Source organism: Phyllostomus discolor, chromosome 5 (genome assembly GCF_004126475.2).
Source record: "Phyllostomus discolor isolate MPI-MPIP mPhyDis1 chromosome 5, mPhyDis1.pri.v3, whole genome shotgun sequence".
NCBI lineage: Eukaryota > Metazoa > Chordata > Mammalia > Chiroptera > Phyllostomidae > Phyllostomus > Phyllostomus discolor.
Genome location: NC_040907.2, coordinates 8,865,630 through 8,878,578, shown reverse-complemented (window position 1 = coordinate 8,878,578; position 12,949 = coordinate 8,865,630). Strand labels below are relative to the sequence as shown.

At 50.1% G+C, this 12,949-nt stretch overlaps 1 protein-coding gene across 10 annotated transcripts in view; it reads right to left on the bottom strand.

Moving 5' to 3' along the window:
- FHAD1 (forkhead associated phosphopeptide binding domain 1) overlaps positions 1-10,021 on the bottom strand; it is a 113,461-nt gene extending 103,440 nt beyond the window's left edge. For 5 of the 10 annotated variants that reach the window (XR_004903070.1, XR_004903071.1, XR_004903073.1 and 2 more), the window contains exons 1-2: positions 9,877-10,021; positions 6,276-6,382 (exon numbers count right to left, since the gene is read on the bottom strand). Coding sequence is in view for 2 of the 10 variants with exons in the window: in XM_028513170.2 (XP_028368971.1) it covers positions 6,276-6,368 (93 nt within the window). In the remaining 8 variants the exon portion in view is untranslated. Of the gene's footprint in view, positions 1-6,275; positions 6,394-9,876 lie in introns of all 10 variants that reach the window. The other 5 variants (XR_004903074.1, XR_004903075.1, XR_004903077.1 and 2 more) reach the window with 2 other exon arrangements.
- Between the last annotated feature and the right edge of the window lie 2,928 nt (positions 10,022-12,949).

Here is a 12,949-nt window from a genome sequence, read left to right as displayed (position 1 = left end):
CACACGGCTGTGCTGGCGTGGGAGGTCTGAGAGCTGAGCCTTCTGGGGGGATCCTGAAAGCTCCCCAGGGTGGGGCCAGGTGAGTTCTTGGGGGAGGGTTAGGGTCAGCCAGCTGCCCACTGTTTAACCTTCCCTTCTCTTTTTCTCAAAGCAAAGTTTGCTGACATAGTACACACACACTCTCTCCCTCTCTCTCTCCCCCGCAAAAACAGGAGTGCCCCCACATCACAAGGGAAGAAGCCAGGTGGTCAGGATGGCGGGTCCCCAAGTGTGCCACCGCCTGACCATGGGGAGCCCACAAATGCAAGGATTCCTAGGCCTTCCCCAAACCCGTGGGGTCCGGATGTCTAGGGGCTCCTGGTGAACAAGCACTTTTAAACGCATGAGAAGTTCGACAACCAGCATTTCTTCATCCTGGAAGAACAGGGCCCCTGTCTCAGCAGAGTTTAAATAACAGCCACATCCAACTCTAAAAATGACAGTTCACGGGGCACGTCCGATCGTAGAAATGATAATTTGCAAGCATTGGCTCTGCAATGAGCGAGGGCGCGCCTTTCCAGTCCTGCTCTCTCTCTGCCATGTTACGGGGCTGCGCACGGCAGCCAGGATTGGCCATTTCCAAACGCAGGCCTTCCCTTGGCTTCACATCCTGCAGCCCTGCCCTGGCTGGGTGGCTCAGCTGGTCAGAGCGTCGTCCCCATACGCCAAGGGTACAGTTCCATCCCCAGTCAGAGCACATGCAAGAACCAATCAATGAATGAATGCACGGATCAGTGAAACGACAAACTGATCTCTCTCTCTAAAATCAATAAAACAATTAGAGAAACCCTTCAGGGCCTTCTTCCCATCCCTCCTCAGATAAAGATCCAAATCCTTATGGTGGCACAAAGGAGGCCTCCTCATCCCTCAGCTGGCTTCCTTCCCCCTCTCACTCTGGACACACTGGTTTTCTCTCAGCCTCTCGGGCTCACAATATGCTCTTTCACCCCAGGACCTTTGCACGTGCTGTCGTTCCCCTCTTGCCTCGCCTAGTTAAGTCTTCCGTGCCCTCCACGTTTCTTTCCTTTGGAGCCCCAGTGTCAGCATGGAACTGTTCATGCCTTTGTGGGATCTTCGACTCACAGCCTCTGTCTCCCAGCCGCCTCCCCTGTGGGGACTGTGCCCGATTGTGCCACATCCCCAGGACCACGTCAGTCAGTGCTGAGGCTGCAGGTGGATGGTTGTGGAGTGAATGAGTGACCACAGCAGCAGAACCGGGGCTGGCAGACACAGGCTGGCTGCCAGAGAACCAAACTCCTTCCAGGGTAGAGGGAACAAGTCTGCAGGGCAAACCCCGACAAATGTCAATATTGACTTTCTCGCAGCCAAACAATTACACGTGATTTTTCTTCCTCATACTTCGTTTTCCCTCATTTAAAAAAATAATAATGAGCACATGACTACCTTCCATTGTCAGAAAAAGTAAATGATTTCAAAAGACAGAGTGGAGCAAAAGTAGGTTTACAGTGGTTCGTATGGAAGATAATATGATAATTAATAAATAATAGTGCAAGTGCAAACTCTGTGCTTCATATACTCACGGCTATAAGCCTCCTGTCGCCCCACCCTGTATCACATACCAACAATCCAAACACCAGGTCAGCCTCGCAAATGAGTATGACTCTTTAGAAGCATGACGGACTGTTCTTTAGCATTTACCCATGTAAATAAAACAAACTTTTCTTTATTTGCTAGACGTAATCTCTGGGTAATTTCAAGGACAGGGTTTTATTACTATTTCTGAAATCAGTGTTGCGACTTCTGGCGGCAAGTACAAATCGGCTATCGAGTTACACGTTAGGGCGGCCCAGAACGGATCAGGACTGGTCCCTCCAATCAGAACGGCCCAGTGGAGTCAGCAGTGGGGGCAATTTTCATCTCGCCTGGCTTTATGAACTGGCAAGTGCTGACGCGTGCAGGTTTCAGTTCTTGCGGATGGACCTGTGACCCCACGTCCCTTCCTAAAGCACGTCTCCTCTCCCAAGTTCGAGTAAGCTCCGGGAAGAGGGTTTGTTTAAGAGAAGACGGAAGTTCCCATCAAGTCTGTTCACAACACATTTGGCAAGTCATGTGTCCTCTGCTCTCCAGGGAGCTGACAGAAGCTTGTGCTGCTGGAAATGCAACTTATTTCTTCATAAATCAACGTGACTGCTGCTGGCCGACTTCTGAAGCGAAGTCCAAGGAGCGGTGAGCAGCCCATTCTTTTTCATACAAGGAGTGCAACTCGATTTCTGTCTGCAGAATAACGGTCCTCGTTAGTGCCCTTTTCCAGACAGCTTGTGAGTATCGGTGGCTGCTCATCGCTGCCCCGGGTCCCTCCGAGGATTCTTCTCAGCTTCCGTTTTATGAGACAATCATAGCCAACTCCGTGTCGTTGACTCCGCATCAGGTGCCAGGAGCTTTGTGTGCATTTCCTTCTTAATCCTCACAAACCTGGGGGGTGAGTGGTTTGTAGACCAGGAAGAGGAGCTTCTCGTGATTCATTTGATTGATCCACTTGGAGCCACACAGCCGGAGAGTGGCCTAGTGACATTTGATCCCAGGTCTGTCTGTTTCCGAGGCCTGTGCTTTTGAAAATTACCATAGTTTTCTAACATCGTAGTCGGGTGCCAAACTGAGCTCTCTGCCTCGACTTTGGCCAGACAGGAAATAAAATGACCTAAAACCTATGCCTTGTTCTGATAAAGGAGAAACCGAAATTCTGTTTTCTTTTTCTTTTTTACCTCCACTTCATGCACTGAACAGATTTTCTGTGTCATTGGGAGACCATGGCATGGATGAGAATATCAAGGGGAGGCCCACTGAGTTATTTTTAAACCTGCTGAGTTTATAATAAACACTCTCAAAAAACTAGGACCAAAGGGGGCACTTTCTTAAGTTGTTAAGAGCCTTTGTGAAAAACCTACAGTTAATATCATAGGTACAGAGGAGGACAGAATGCTTTTCCCTCTGAGATAAGGAACAAGAAAACAGGATGATTTATACTGCACTTATCACTCTTATTCAACAGAGGACTAGAAGTCATAGCCAGTGTAATAACGCATGAAAAGGAAATGGAAGGCATTCAGATCCTCTTTTCTCAGAGGAGAAATAAAACTGTTCTTATTCGCAGGTGACATGATTGTTTGTGTATCAAACCCTAAGAAATCTACCAAAAGCCTTCTAGAAAGTTCAGTTAAGGTGGCAAGTTACCATATAAGCAAACAAAAATCCACTGTATTTACTGTCCATGACATGTGGACATCAACATTAAAAATATAATACCATTTACAGTCAGCTAGAGGAGGGGGACAAGTGTAACTATAACAAAACATGTATAGGACTTCCATGCCGACAACTAGAGAGCACTCATGAAAGGAATCCAAAGCCCCCTGAATGAATGGAGAAATACACCACATTCACGGATGGAAAAGGACACAGTAAAGATGTCAATTCTTCTCATACTGGTACACAGGTTTAAAAACAATCCCTATCAAAACTACAGCAAGGTATTTTGTATAGACAGTTCTATTACTAAAAGTTATATAGAAAGGCAAAAGAATTAGAATAGGTTAAAAAACGTTTAAGAGAAGAATGACCTGGGAGAAGAGAACCACTGGACCTGACTTAAGATGCAGATAGCTACAATAATCAAGACTACATCGTGTGGGAGAGGGGCAGACACACAGATCCGCGAAACACTGTAGGGAACTCAGAAATGGCCACCTCCCCTCTACCTGCCCCGGTTTGGCCACATGATTTTTGACAAAGCTGCAAAAGCAATTCAATAGAGGAAGAAGAGTCATCTTAACAAGTGGTTCCGGAGCAACTGAATATCCACATGTAATAAAAATAAAACTTGACCTACACCTTACATCATATATAAAAGTGAGCTAAAAAAGGGTCATAGATTTTAAAATAAAACTGCACAACTTTTGGAGAAAAAAACACAAGAGAAAAAAACCTCAGGATCAAGGGCTCGGTGGCATGTTAAAACCAGGATCTATAAAAGAAAAAAATGAGGCCTGGCTGGCATAGCTCAGTGGATTGAGCGTGGGCTGCGAACCAAAGTGTCGCAGGTTCGACTCCCAGTCAGGGTACATGCCTGGGTTGTGGGCCATGACCCCCAGCAACCGCACATTGATGTTTCTCTCTCTCCCTCTTTCTCCTTCCCTTCCCTCTCTAAAAATAAATAAATAAAAAGAAATCTTTAAAAAAAAGAAAAAAATGATACACTGAACTTCATCAAAATTTTAAACTGTTGCTCTGTGAAATGTTCTGTCGAGAGAATGAAAAGACAAAATCCGTATTGGAGAAAATGCTTGCAAACCACGTGTCTGACAAAGGACACATATCTAACACACATAAAGAACTCTCAAAACTCAACAGCAGAAAACCAAATAATCGGATCAGAAGTGGACAAAAGACACGAGGAGACATCTGACCAAAGGGAACAGGCAGAAGGCGAGTAAGCGCTACATGGAAAGATAGTCAGCATCACCAGCCATTCAGGAAACGCAAAGGAAACCCATGGTCCGATGTCACTACACACTAAAACGGCTAAAATAAAAAGTGGTGATAACGCTAATTGCTGGTGAGGATGCGCAGAAACCACGTGTCGTGTACTGCTGGTGGGGATGAAGAATGGCGCAGTCACCCTGGATAACAGTCTGGAAGTTTCTCTAGAAACCGAACACATACTTCACATGGGACCCAGCAATCACACTCCCGAGTGTTTATTCCGGGGAAGTGAAAACTTACATTCGCACAAAAACTTGCACACAAATGTTTATAGCAGATTTACTTGTAACGGCCCCAAACTGAAAACAATCAAAATGCCCTTCAATACAAGAACAGTTAAACAAAGCTGGTGCATCTATACCACGGACCACTACTCAGCCATGAAAGGGGCAGGCTGATCTGAATGGATCTTAAGGACATCATGGTGAAAAAATAAACACAACAATCTCAAAAGGTTGCACATTATAGGAGTCCGTTTATAGAACATTCTCACTAAGATAAGAATGATGGAGATGGAGAACAGAGCAGTGGCCGTCAGGGTTTAGAGATGGCGGGGAGGGGGTGCTGTGCCGAGGAAGGAGGGCCCAAGGGAGATCTCCGATGGCAGAACAGCCCCAAAGCCTGACGGCTGCACGGGAATCCATGCGTGTGACAAATGGCATAGACCCAGACACGCGCTTTGTAGCAACGTCCATCTCCTGGTTTTGGTGTGGTTATGGCTGGCTGATAAGTAACCAGTTAGGAGGAACTAGGTGAAGGGTGTCCGGGATCTCTCTACTATTTTTGGAACTTCTTCTGAATCTATCATTATTTCAAAATAAAAAGCTAAAGGAAAATCTGTTCAGTGAGGTCTGAGAGAGACAGGCCTTTCACAGTTTCAGAGGGATTCCGTTGCGTTCTCTTTCTTGCTTCAATATTTTAACCCCTTCCCATCGTTAAAAAAGGCTCAAAGCCACTGCTTTTGGTATTCCTTTCTTTCTCTCAGCTTCCTTGGATGTCAAGGGGCTGAGACTGTGGACCAAACCACAGCTAATTCAGAGAATGAAATGAACTGAGAAAATGCTGAGGCCACGCCCATGGTTTACCCTGACCTTCTGCTTGGAGGTCCGTGGGCTCTGGGGAGCCCCCAACGGTCTCCAACCCTGGCGAGCACCCTGACCCGTGAAGCTCAGGTGGCTGAGCATCGTCCCACAAAGCAAAAGGTCGCTGCTTCCATCCCTGGTCAGGGCACATGCCTGGGTTGCGGGCCTGGTCCCTGGTTAGGGCATGTGCAACAGGCAACTTATCGGCATTTTTCTCTCACATTGACATTTCTCCCCTCTCTTTCTCCTTCTCTCCCCACTCTCTAAAAAGAAATACATAAAATTGCCCAGGCTGGGCACTCCAGAAGGCTCTGGTGATCAGGCCCGAAGCAAGGGAAGGGGCCCTGCTCTGTGCCCAGCTTCCAAACCGCCCCATCAGGCTGCCGGGCAGGGGACCACGGGTGGGACCTCTGCAGACAGGCTCAGCAAAGGACAGAGGGCACATGGCACTTGGCATCGTGCTCATTTTCACTACATTTTCCAGGGAAACTCGGCATATTTGGCAATTGGGTCTTGGCTCCACATCAAGGGAGGATGTGGCTGTTGGCCAGAGGCTGTGCTTTGAGGGAGATTGGAGTCCACACAACAGTAAGAGCTTCTGGAGGGGGCGAGGGGCGGGGCGGGGGCTGGGGGAGGGGTGGGAAGCACTCTCACCTCTAAAACAAGGTCTGAGTCCTTGTGCCTTCCAATTGTAGTACTTTTGTTCAGGATAAAGAAGCCTTCTGCGCTCTTTAGATAGGCTTTCATCCTCTCTGCTTTCCCTGTAGGAGGTTTGCAGGAAAAACAATGTGTTAGAGAGAAAGATGTAGCCCTCTAATTATTCAGCGTCGCATTTAGAATGCACGAAATGCATCGCCGCATCCAGAGGAGGAGTTGGCAGAGGTGGGAGTGGATAGATGGACTTACTGATGAGCACAGTTACGATTTCGAATGTTTGAAAGACTATCCCTTCAGCTGTGATGTCTAGCATGGGTGGGCCTGGTTCTGATGATCAAGTAGAAGACACTTGTACGTAACTCGGAGCACGGACTCCAGCTAAAACAACTCAATAACAAACCCGAATTCCACTGGTATTGTTCTCCACTCCCATTACACTTAGTAGGGGGATACTTCTCTCACACATCAAGTTCAGTATTCCTAACCCTCCGCTTCCTAGCTCTGTGACCTTAGGTGAGTTACTTACGCTTTATGCCTCAGTTTTCTCATCTGTAAAATGGGGTTTGTAGTGCTCTGTACCCCAAAGGGTTTTGTGAGGACTAACTGCAGTAACGTGTGTGAAGCATTTAGAATGGTGACGGCTACACAGGAAACATACATCTGTCTATACTATGACTTTCATCGTTGTTATTGATCTTGGGCTTCTTGAACTCTGACCCCAGGCACTCTAAGCTTCTCTAGAGCTTCTTACAGTGTTGAGTCAGTCTTTGAGGCAATGAGCTTTAAATGATATTTTTTTAAAAAGCCACTCGCCTTCTTCATACGCCCAGAGAGAAGGGTGATTTAGGCCAGGTGTCAGGACTAGAGCTTGCCCACATGATCAGGACTCTGCACACATATTTTCTCAATAATTTATTACAAAAGTGTCAAACGCACAGAAAAGTTGGAAGAAGTGGATGGGGACCTCCGTCTACCCACCACCTGGATTCCACAATCGGCATTGTGTTGTATTTGTCGGATCACAGACCTATCCAGCTACGCACTCATTCATCCATTTTGTATTTTAATGATGCATCTCCACGTAAGTTCTATACGTGTTTTTCAAAACTTGGAAATTTCTGTGACTGAAGCAGGTTCCAAAATACTGGCAACAGTTTGCATGATGCTTACGTTCTGATCTGAGATGCGCCGGTTACAGCGTCACACCCCCTGTCTCAGACCGAACGCTCACTGAGACGTGAGGGTGCCGGACTGCAGGTTTTCAAAAGTCACCTCGTTGTGATCAGATACATGGCAGGTCTGGTTCTGCTTTCTGGCAACAGCTCCACCATCATTTCCTGAAGCCCTACTAAGTGCCACGCACTGTGCTCTCCTTTTATGCACATTGCTTCTTTTTGTCCTCAGAACAGCCCTGCGAGCTAGGTATCGACATTGTCCCACTTTACAGACGGGGAAACTGAAACTCAGAGGGGTTAAGGTCACAAAGCAGTAAGTGACAGGGACAGAACTCTGAGCACGTTCACGGGAATAGTGCACCGTCACATGGCTCGATTTCCAGGCCTCCATGGTTGCTGGGGGGCGCAGAGCGGGGTCGGCGAGTTACACTGCCATTGACACTTGGGACAAACAGTAACACAGGGACACAGGGTCTTCGAAACCAGGATTCTATTCTCCGAAAGGAAAAAACACCCTACCTGGGTAAGAGAAATAAAAACAAGCCACCTAGTAGTTTCTTTCATATTTGTAAACTCTGAGGCCTATGGCTGCCTTACAAATATCGATGCTTTCATATCACGAGAAACAGATTTCATTAGGTTCGCCGTCATTCAAGTAGGAGGAAAGACATTTTCCCACAAGAAGCGTGCCCTCCTGCCATTGGGCCATGTCAGCGAGGCACCGTCAGTTGCAGAAGACCGTGTTACCAAGCAACACATTCGAGCCTTGTTAATCTCAAGTATACGTTTGTGCAAAACATATCCTCTGCAGGGATGCCGTTCAACTAATATCCTAAACTTGGGTGACGTGCACGTGTGCTTTTTAGCTCTCACCCCAGATGTCCCCGGGGCTGGTGCTGTCTCCCTGCTCAGCCGTCTCCCCTTCGTGGTGGCCACCTGACCACCCAGGCTAAAGGCGCCCTCTGGTACTGCCCCTCTCTAGCTAGCACACCTCCCTGCCGCATTTCCCTCCTGGAACCGAGCATCCTCTGACATCTTCCTATCCTTTTATTTAGCTGTGTTTGCTGGTTGTTTCCCTTTCACTAAGATGTATCTATTCCAGGACAGCCAGAACGGCGTTGTTTTCATTGACATAATTCTTCATGGGTTTCTCGCATTTGTACCATCTTCAGAGCGAAGGCTTTGCACTCTCTCTCAAGGGATGTCTGTGGGACCAACAGCCTGGGAGAACATAGGTAATGCTTACAACGAAGATAAGGCCTCCGCTGGGGGCAATGGTCAGACAGATTTGCTAGCAGCCGCTTCCAAAGACAGGGGTTTTCTGAGCTTGGAGCTCCTTAGCCGGGATCCAGCCCCACGGTGTGCACAGCGCCCACCTCTGCTGTTCTGCACCACCCCAGGGAACTTCTGGGGCCAGGGGAACCAAGGGGAGTGTGGATCTGGTGGCCCGTTGCGTCGGCCCTGCTGGGAAGAATCAAGTCCTCCGTCTCTGGCACAGGTGTTTCCTGTCTCCCGCCAGCATCTATTAGAGGGGCAGGCAAACCCCTCAAACCCCTCGAAGCTCTCCTGACAGTGTTGTTCATTACCTCTCATCCAGCACCTGGAGCAACACCTGATTCACAGCAGGTGCTCAGGAGACACTTGCTGAATGAATGAGAACACAAAATGACACCTCGAAGCAATTACAGCAGCCGGCTGGCTAGGAATCTGACAGTAACTGCCTTCATTTGCCCTTCAGTGTCTATCCTAGATGACTTTTTGGAAAACCTTAAAATCTCTTTAGCTTTTCGGTTGGACAATATTTCTCCACCTTCATCTTGCCCCGGGCAGTCATTTCCCGGCCTGGAAGCACTGTAGAAGGTAATTTGAAGGTGTTCAACTCTGTAAGTTCATTCTTAGTGCCACAGAGTGCCTGCCACAGAGCGCCAGCCACAGGGAAGCGCGGGCCGCCCTCGATCCTTCATTGACCGGGTCAGAGAGCACTACAAGGAGCAACGTTTCCTCTGAGGGCTGCAGGTCTTCGGTGGCCCGGGAGCTGCAGAAGTTCCTTCAAGGACAGCGCAGGTCAGGGGTGACTCTGACCACGGAGTGGTGGTGTCTCCAAATCCGGAAAACCTGGGGGCGCCCCTTCTAATCCCAGCTCTATCCCACAGGACTTGCCCGAGTCGGTGTCAAGGAGGGTCCTAAAGCTCCCGCGGGGGCTGCCTCGGTGGGGGGCGCGGGCTGCACTTAGGAAGGAAGGGACTGTGTTGGGGGACCCCCTCTGGGGCGCTCCTGGGACGCTCAGGAGTCTGGATCGGAGAGGCGCTGGAGTGAGGCCGGGTCAGTCCCCGCCATCCCAGCCCTTGACCTCGCAGAGCGGACCTGGCGGCCCTCAGGTCTCCGCCTGCCAGGGCTGCCGCCTCCTTCCGTGCCACACTCACCTGCCTGGAGGAAGAGGCCCACGCTCCGTGCTCCGCCCAGAGCCCGGCGGGCTCGCGAGGGGCCAGGCCCGCTCTGGGGCCAGGCCTCCCGGCCGCGCTCCAGCGGAGTCTCCAGCCAATGGACCCGAACCTCGCGCACCCGCCGGGCTTGTGTACTCGCGTCGCCATGGCGACGCCGCCGGGCCTCGGAAGAGGCGGGGGGCGTGGCCGGCGCCGCGGCTCCGCGGGGCCAGAGGCGGTGCGCTGGAGGAACCCGCGAAGAGCACAGACCTCCGCAGAACCTCGAAGCATCCGCGGCCTGACTCTTAGGGGTCCTCAGACCGATTTCACAAATGGGGAGACAGGGGCTCAGAGTTCATAGCAGGGGCCCTAGGTGTACAGCCAGAAAAGAGCGGACTCATTCCTCTAGGCTGGGTGCGTTGGGGACTGGGGAGTAGGCAGGACTGAGAGGGTGATGGAGCTGAATCAGGAGAAGTTTGGAGGTTAGTTAGGACCTTCTGCCCCACCCAAGTCCCCCCGTGCTCGTTGTTGCAGATGAGAACACAGAGTAAGCTAGGAGGACCACCGCTTCTCGGGTGGGAGTGAGGATGGGAGAGGGATGGGGTGGAAAGAGTAATATTGAAAGATGGAGGGTTTCTTCCAAACGCTGGAGAAAAGATATTTCTAAACCCACAACCCTGTCCTTCCTCGTCAAAACTGGCATTTATTCATTCATTTGTTCTTTCTTGTCTATCTCTGCAAACAATCCCCGAGCCCGTGTAAGTGTCAGAGGGCAGCCCCGGAGTTGACCCGGATCAGTCACTGTCCTGAGGAAGCCCGCACCCATGGGCGCTGCAGAGAAGCCCGACTCAAAAATGTCAGCGGTAATCATTACTTCTATTACATCACTGGAGCTTCGCAGGGAGATAAGGCTCAGAGACGTGGAGGAACGTGCCCAAGTTTGCACAGCTAGAAAATATGGCAGGATGTGGCCCTGGCTGGTGTAGCTCAGTGGATTGAGCGCAGGCTGCGAACCAAAGTGCCGCAGGTTCGATTCCCAGTCAGGGCACATGCCTGGGTTGTAGGCCACGGCCCCCAGCAACCACACATTGATGTTTCTCTCTCTCTCTCTTTCTCCCTCCCTTCCCTCTCTAAAAATAAATAAATAAAATCTTAAAAAAAAAGAAAATATGGCAGGATCTGGGTGGGTGTGGCCAGGAAGGTCCTCCCAACTCCCCAGGGACTACAGGTGACAGTTGTCACAACCACAAGACACAGATACTTTCCTTCATCTCTGAACCAGCTGGGCTCCTGTCTGTCTTGAAGGCCTGGCTGTGCTTCAGGCCAGGAGGGAAAGGGGTCCTAGACCAAGGGGGGGGAACCTAGCTCAGCTGCCAGACACTGTGCTTCCTTCACCTCTGCCCCCATTAAATTTTATTCACCCCAGGCCCCTTCCCTGGGCGTTTCCTGATTAGAGCAAGCACACCCACTGTATCCGCTCCCCAGACCTACTGGCTGTTTTTCCTGTTGGCCCTGGCAATCCAAGATGAAATGAATGCTGGCCTTGGGCCCCAGCCCACCTGCTGGGAGAAGCAGGGAGGCTCGCCCAGCGTCTAGCGGGCGGATGAGAGCCAGAGAAAGAGTGGGAATAGGAGCAAGGGAGGGCAAAGGCTAGCAGGGGGGCATGGCCAGCAGGAAGTAGCCAAGCTACGGAGTAGGATGCCAGATGGGAGAGCCCAGGGCCTACTGGGGGCTCTGCAGCCCGTGAATAGCCTGATCCTAAGGGCTTAGGAAATGCAGGCTTTTATATAGGTACACACACAGATGCAAGAAAAGAAATTCAAGCCACGGAAAGAGCAACTGGTAGCTGAGGTCTTCCACAGCTGTCCTCACCTGCGCCCCTGGCGGTCAATGAGAACACACCCAGGTTTTCCCCAAAGGGGCTCTTCTTCCCTTGCTGGTCTGGAGCATTCGTTTCTCTTGCAGGTCAGTCTTCAGTGTCAGTTGCTTCCCTGGGCTTTGCCACAGGAGTCCGTCTGTACCTTCTGTTCGAAAACTGCAGACAAAGCGCGCCGATGCCCCTTTGAGGGGCCTGTTGTACGACTGCTCGCTGTCCGGGAACCTCACCTGTAAAGTGGAGATAACGCCAGCCTCAACTGTAAGGGGGAAATAAGCTGATGTGTGTAAAGCACTAAATCGTGACTGATGCCGGAGAATCGTTTGCAATCGTGTCTTGTGTTTTCTGATGATCTGGGAGGGCAGCCCCATCCCAACCCGGGTCACAGGCACCTCCGGGGAAAACGTTGCCGTGCATCAAGGCTCTGCCCCTGCCTAGAGCACACCTGGCTTTCGAGCAGTCCCAGACTCTTTGTCCATTGCCCTGGGATCTTTCTCGGTGTGGATGTCAGAGACAGGCTGTCTGAGCTCCCCCCTGCCCCCCGCCACCGCTGGAAAACCCCAGAGGATTCCTGAGAACCCAGCTGGTGTCTGGGGTGGCACCTATTGAACAAATCCATTCATTCTACTTCCGGGCATTGGGCAAACAAACCTTCATTGTTATTATTATTATTTTTTTGCAAGTAACAATGGACCTTTATGAATGTGGTTAACAAAACCAGGTAATATTTATCAAGCTTTCTTAGGTCCCAGCTACCGTGCTTTGCACAGTTTTCTTTAATTCTTTGCCCAGCTGCTAAGAACTGAGGCACAGAGAAGGCAAGTAACTTGCCTGGGTACAAGTCTTGTAAGTAGTGGGCTCAGGATTTGAACCCTGGCTGTTTAACTCCGGAGTGCTGTATTTCTTGTTAGCTTTTTTTTTTTTAATCAAAAAAAGAACACAGTAGTGAAAGCGAACGTATCATAAGTGTACACTTGATGCATTTTCACAAAGTATATGCACCTACTTTACCAGAACCCAGATCAGCGCAGAATGACACTCCCCCCCCCCCCCCCCCCCGCCCCCGAGTCTGTCTGTGCCCCCTTCTGGTCACTGCCTTCCCACGCCTCTGCCTTCCAACATCCCAGATGATTAGTTCTGCTTGTTTCTGAACTTCATATAAATGGAATCACGCAGATGCCATTTTCTGCCTGGTTT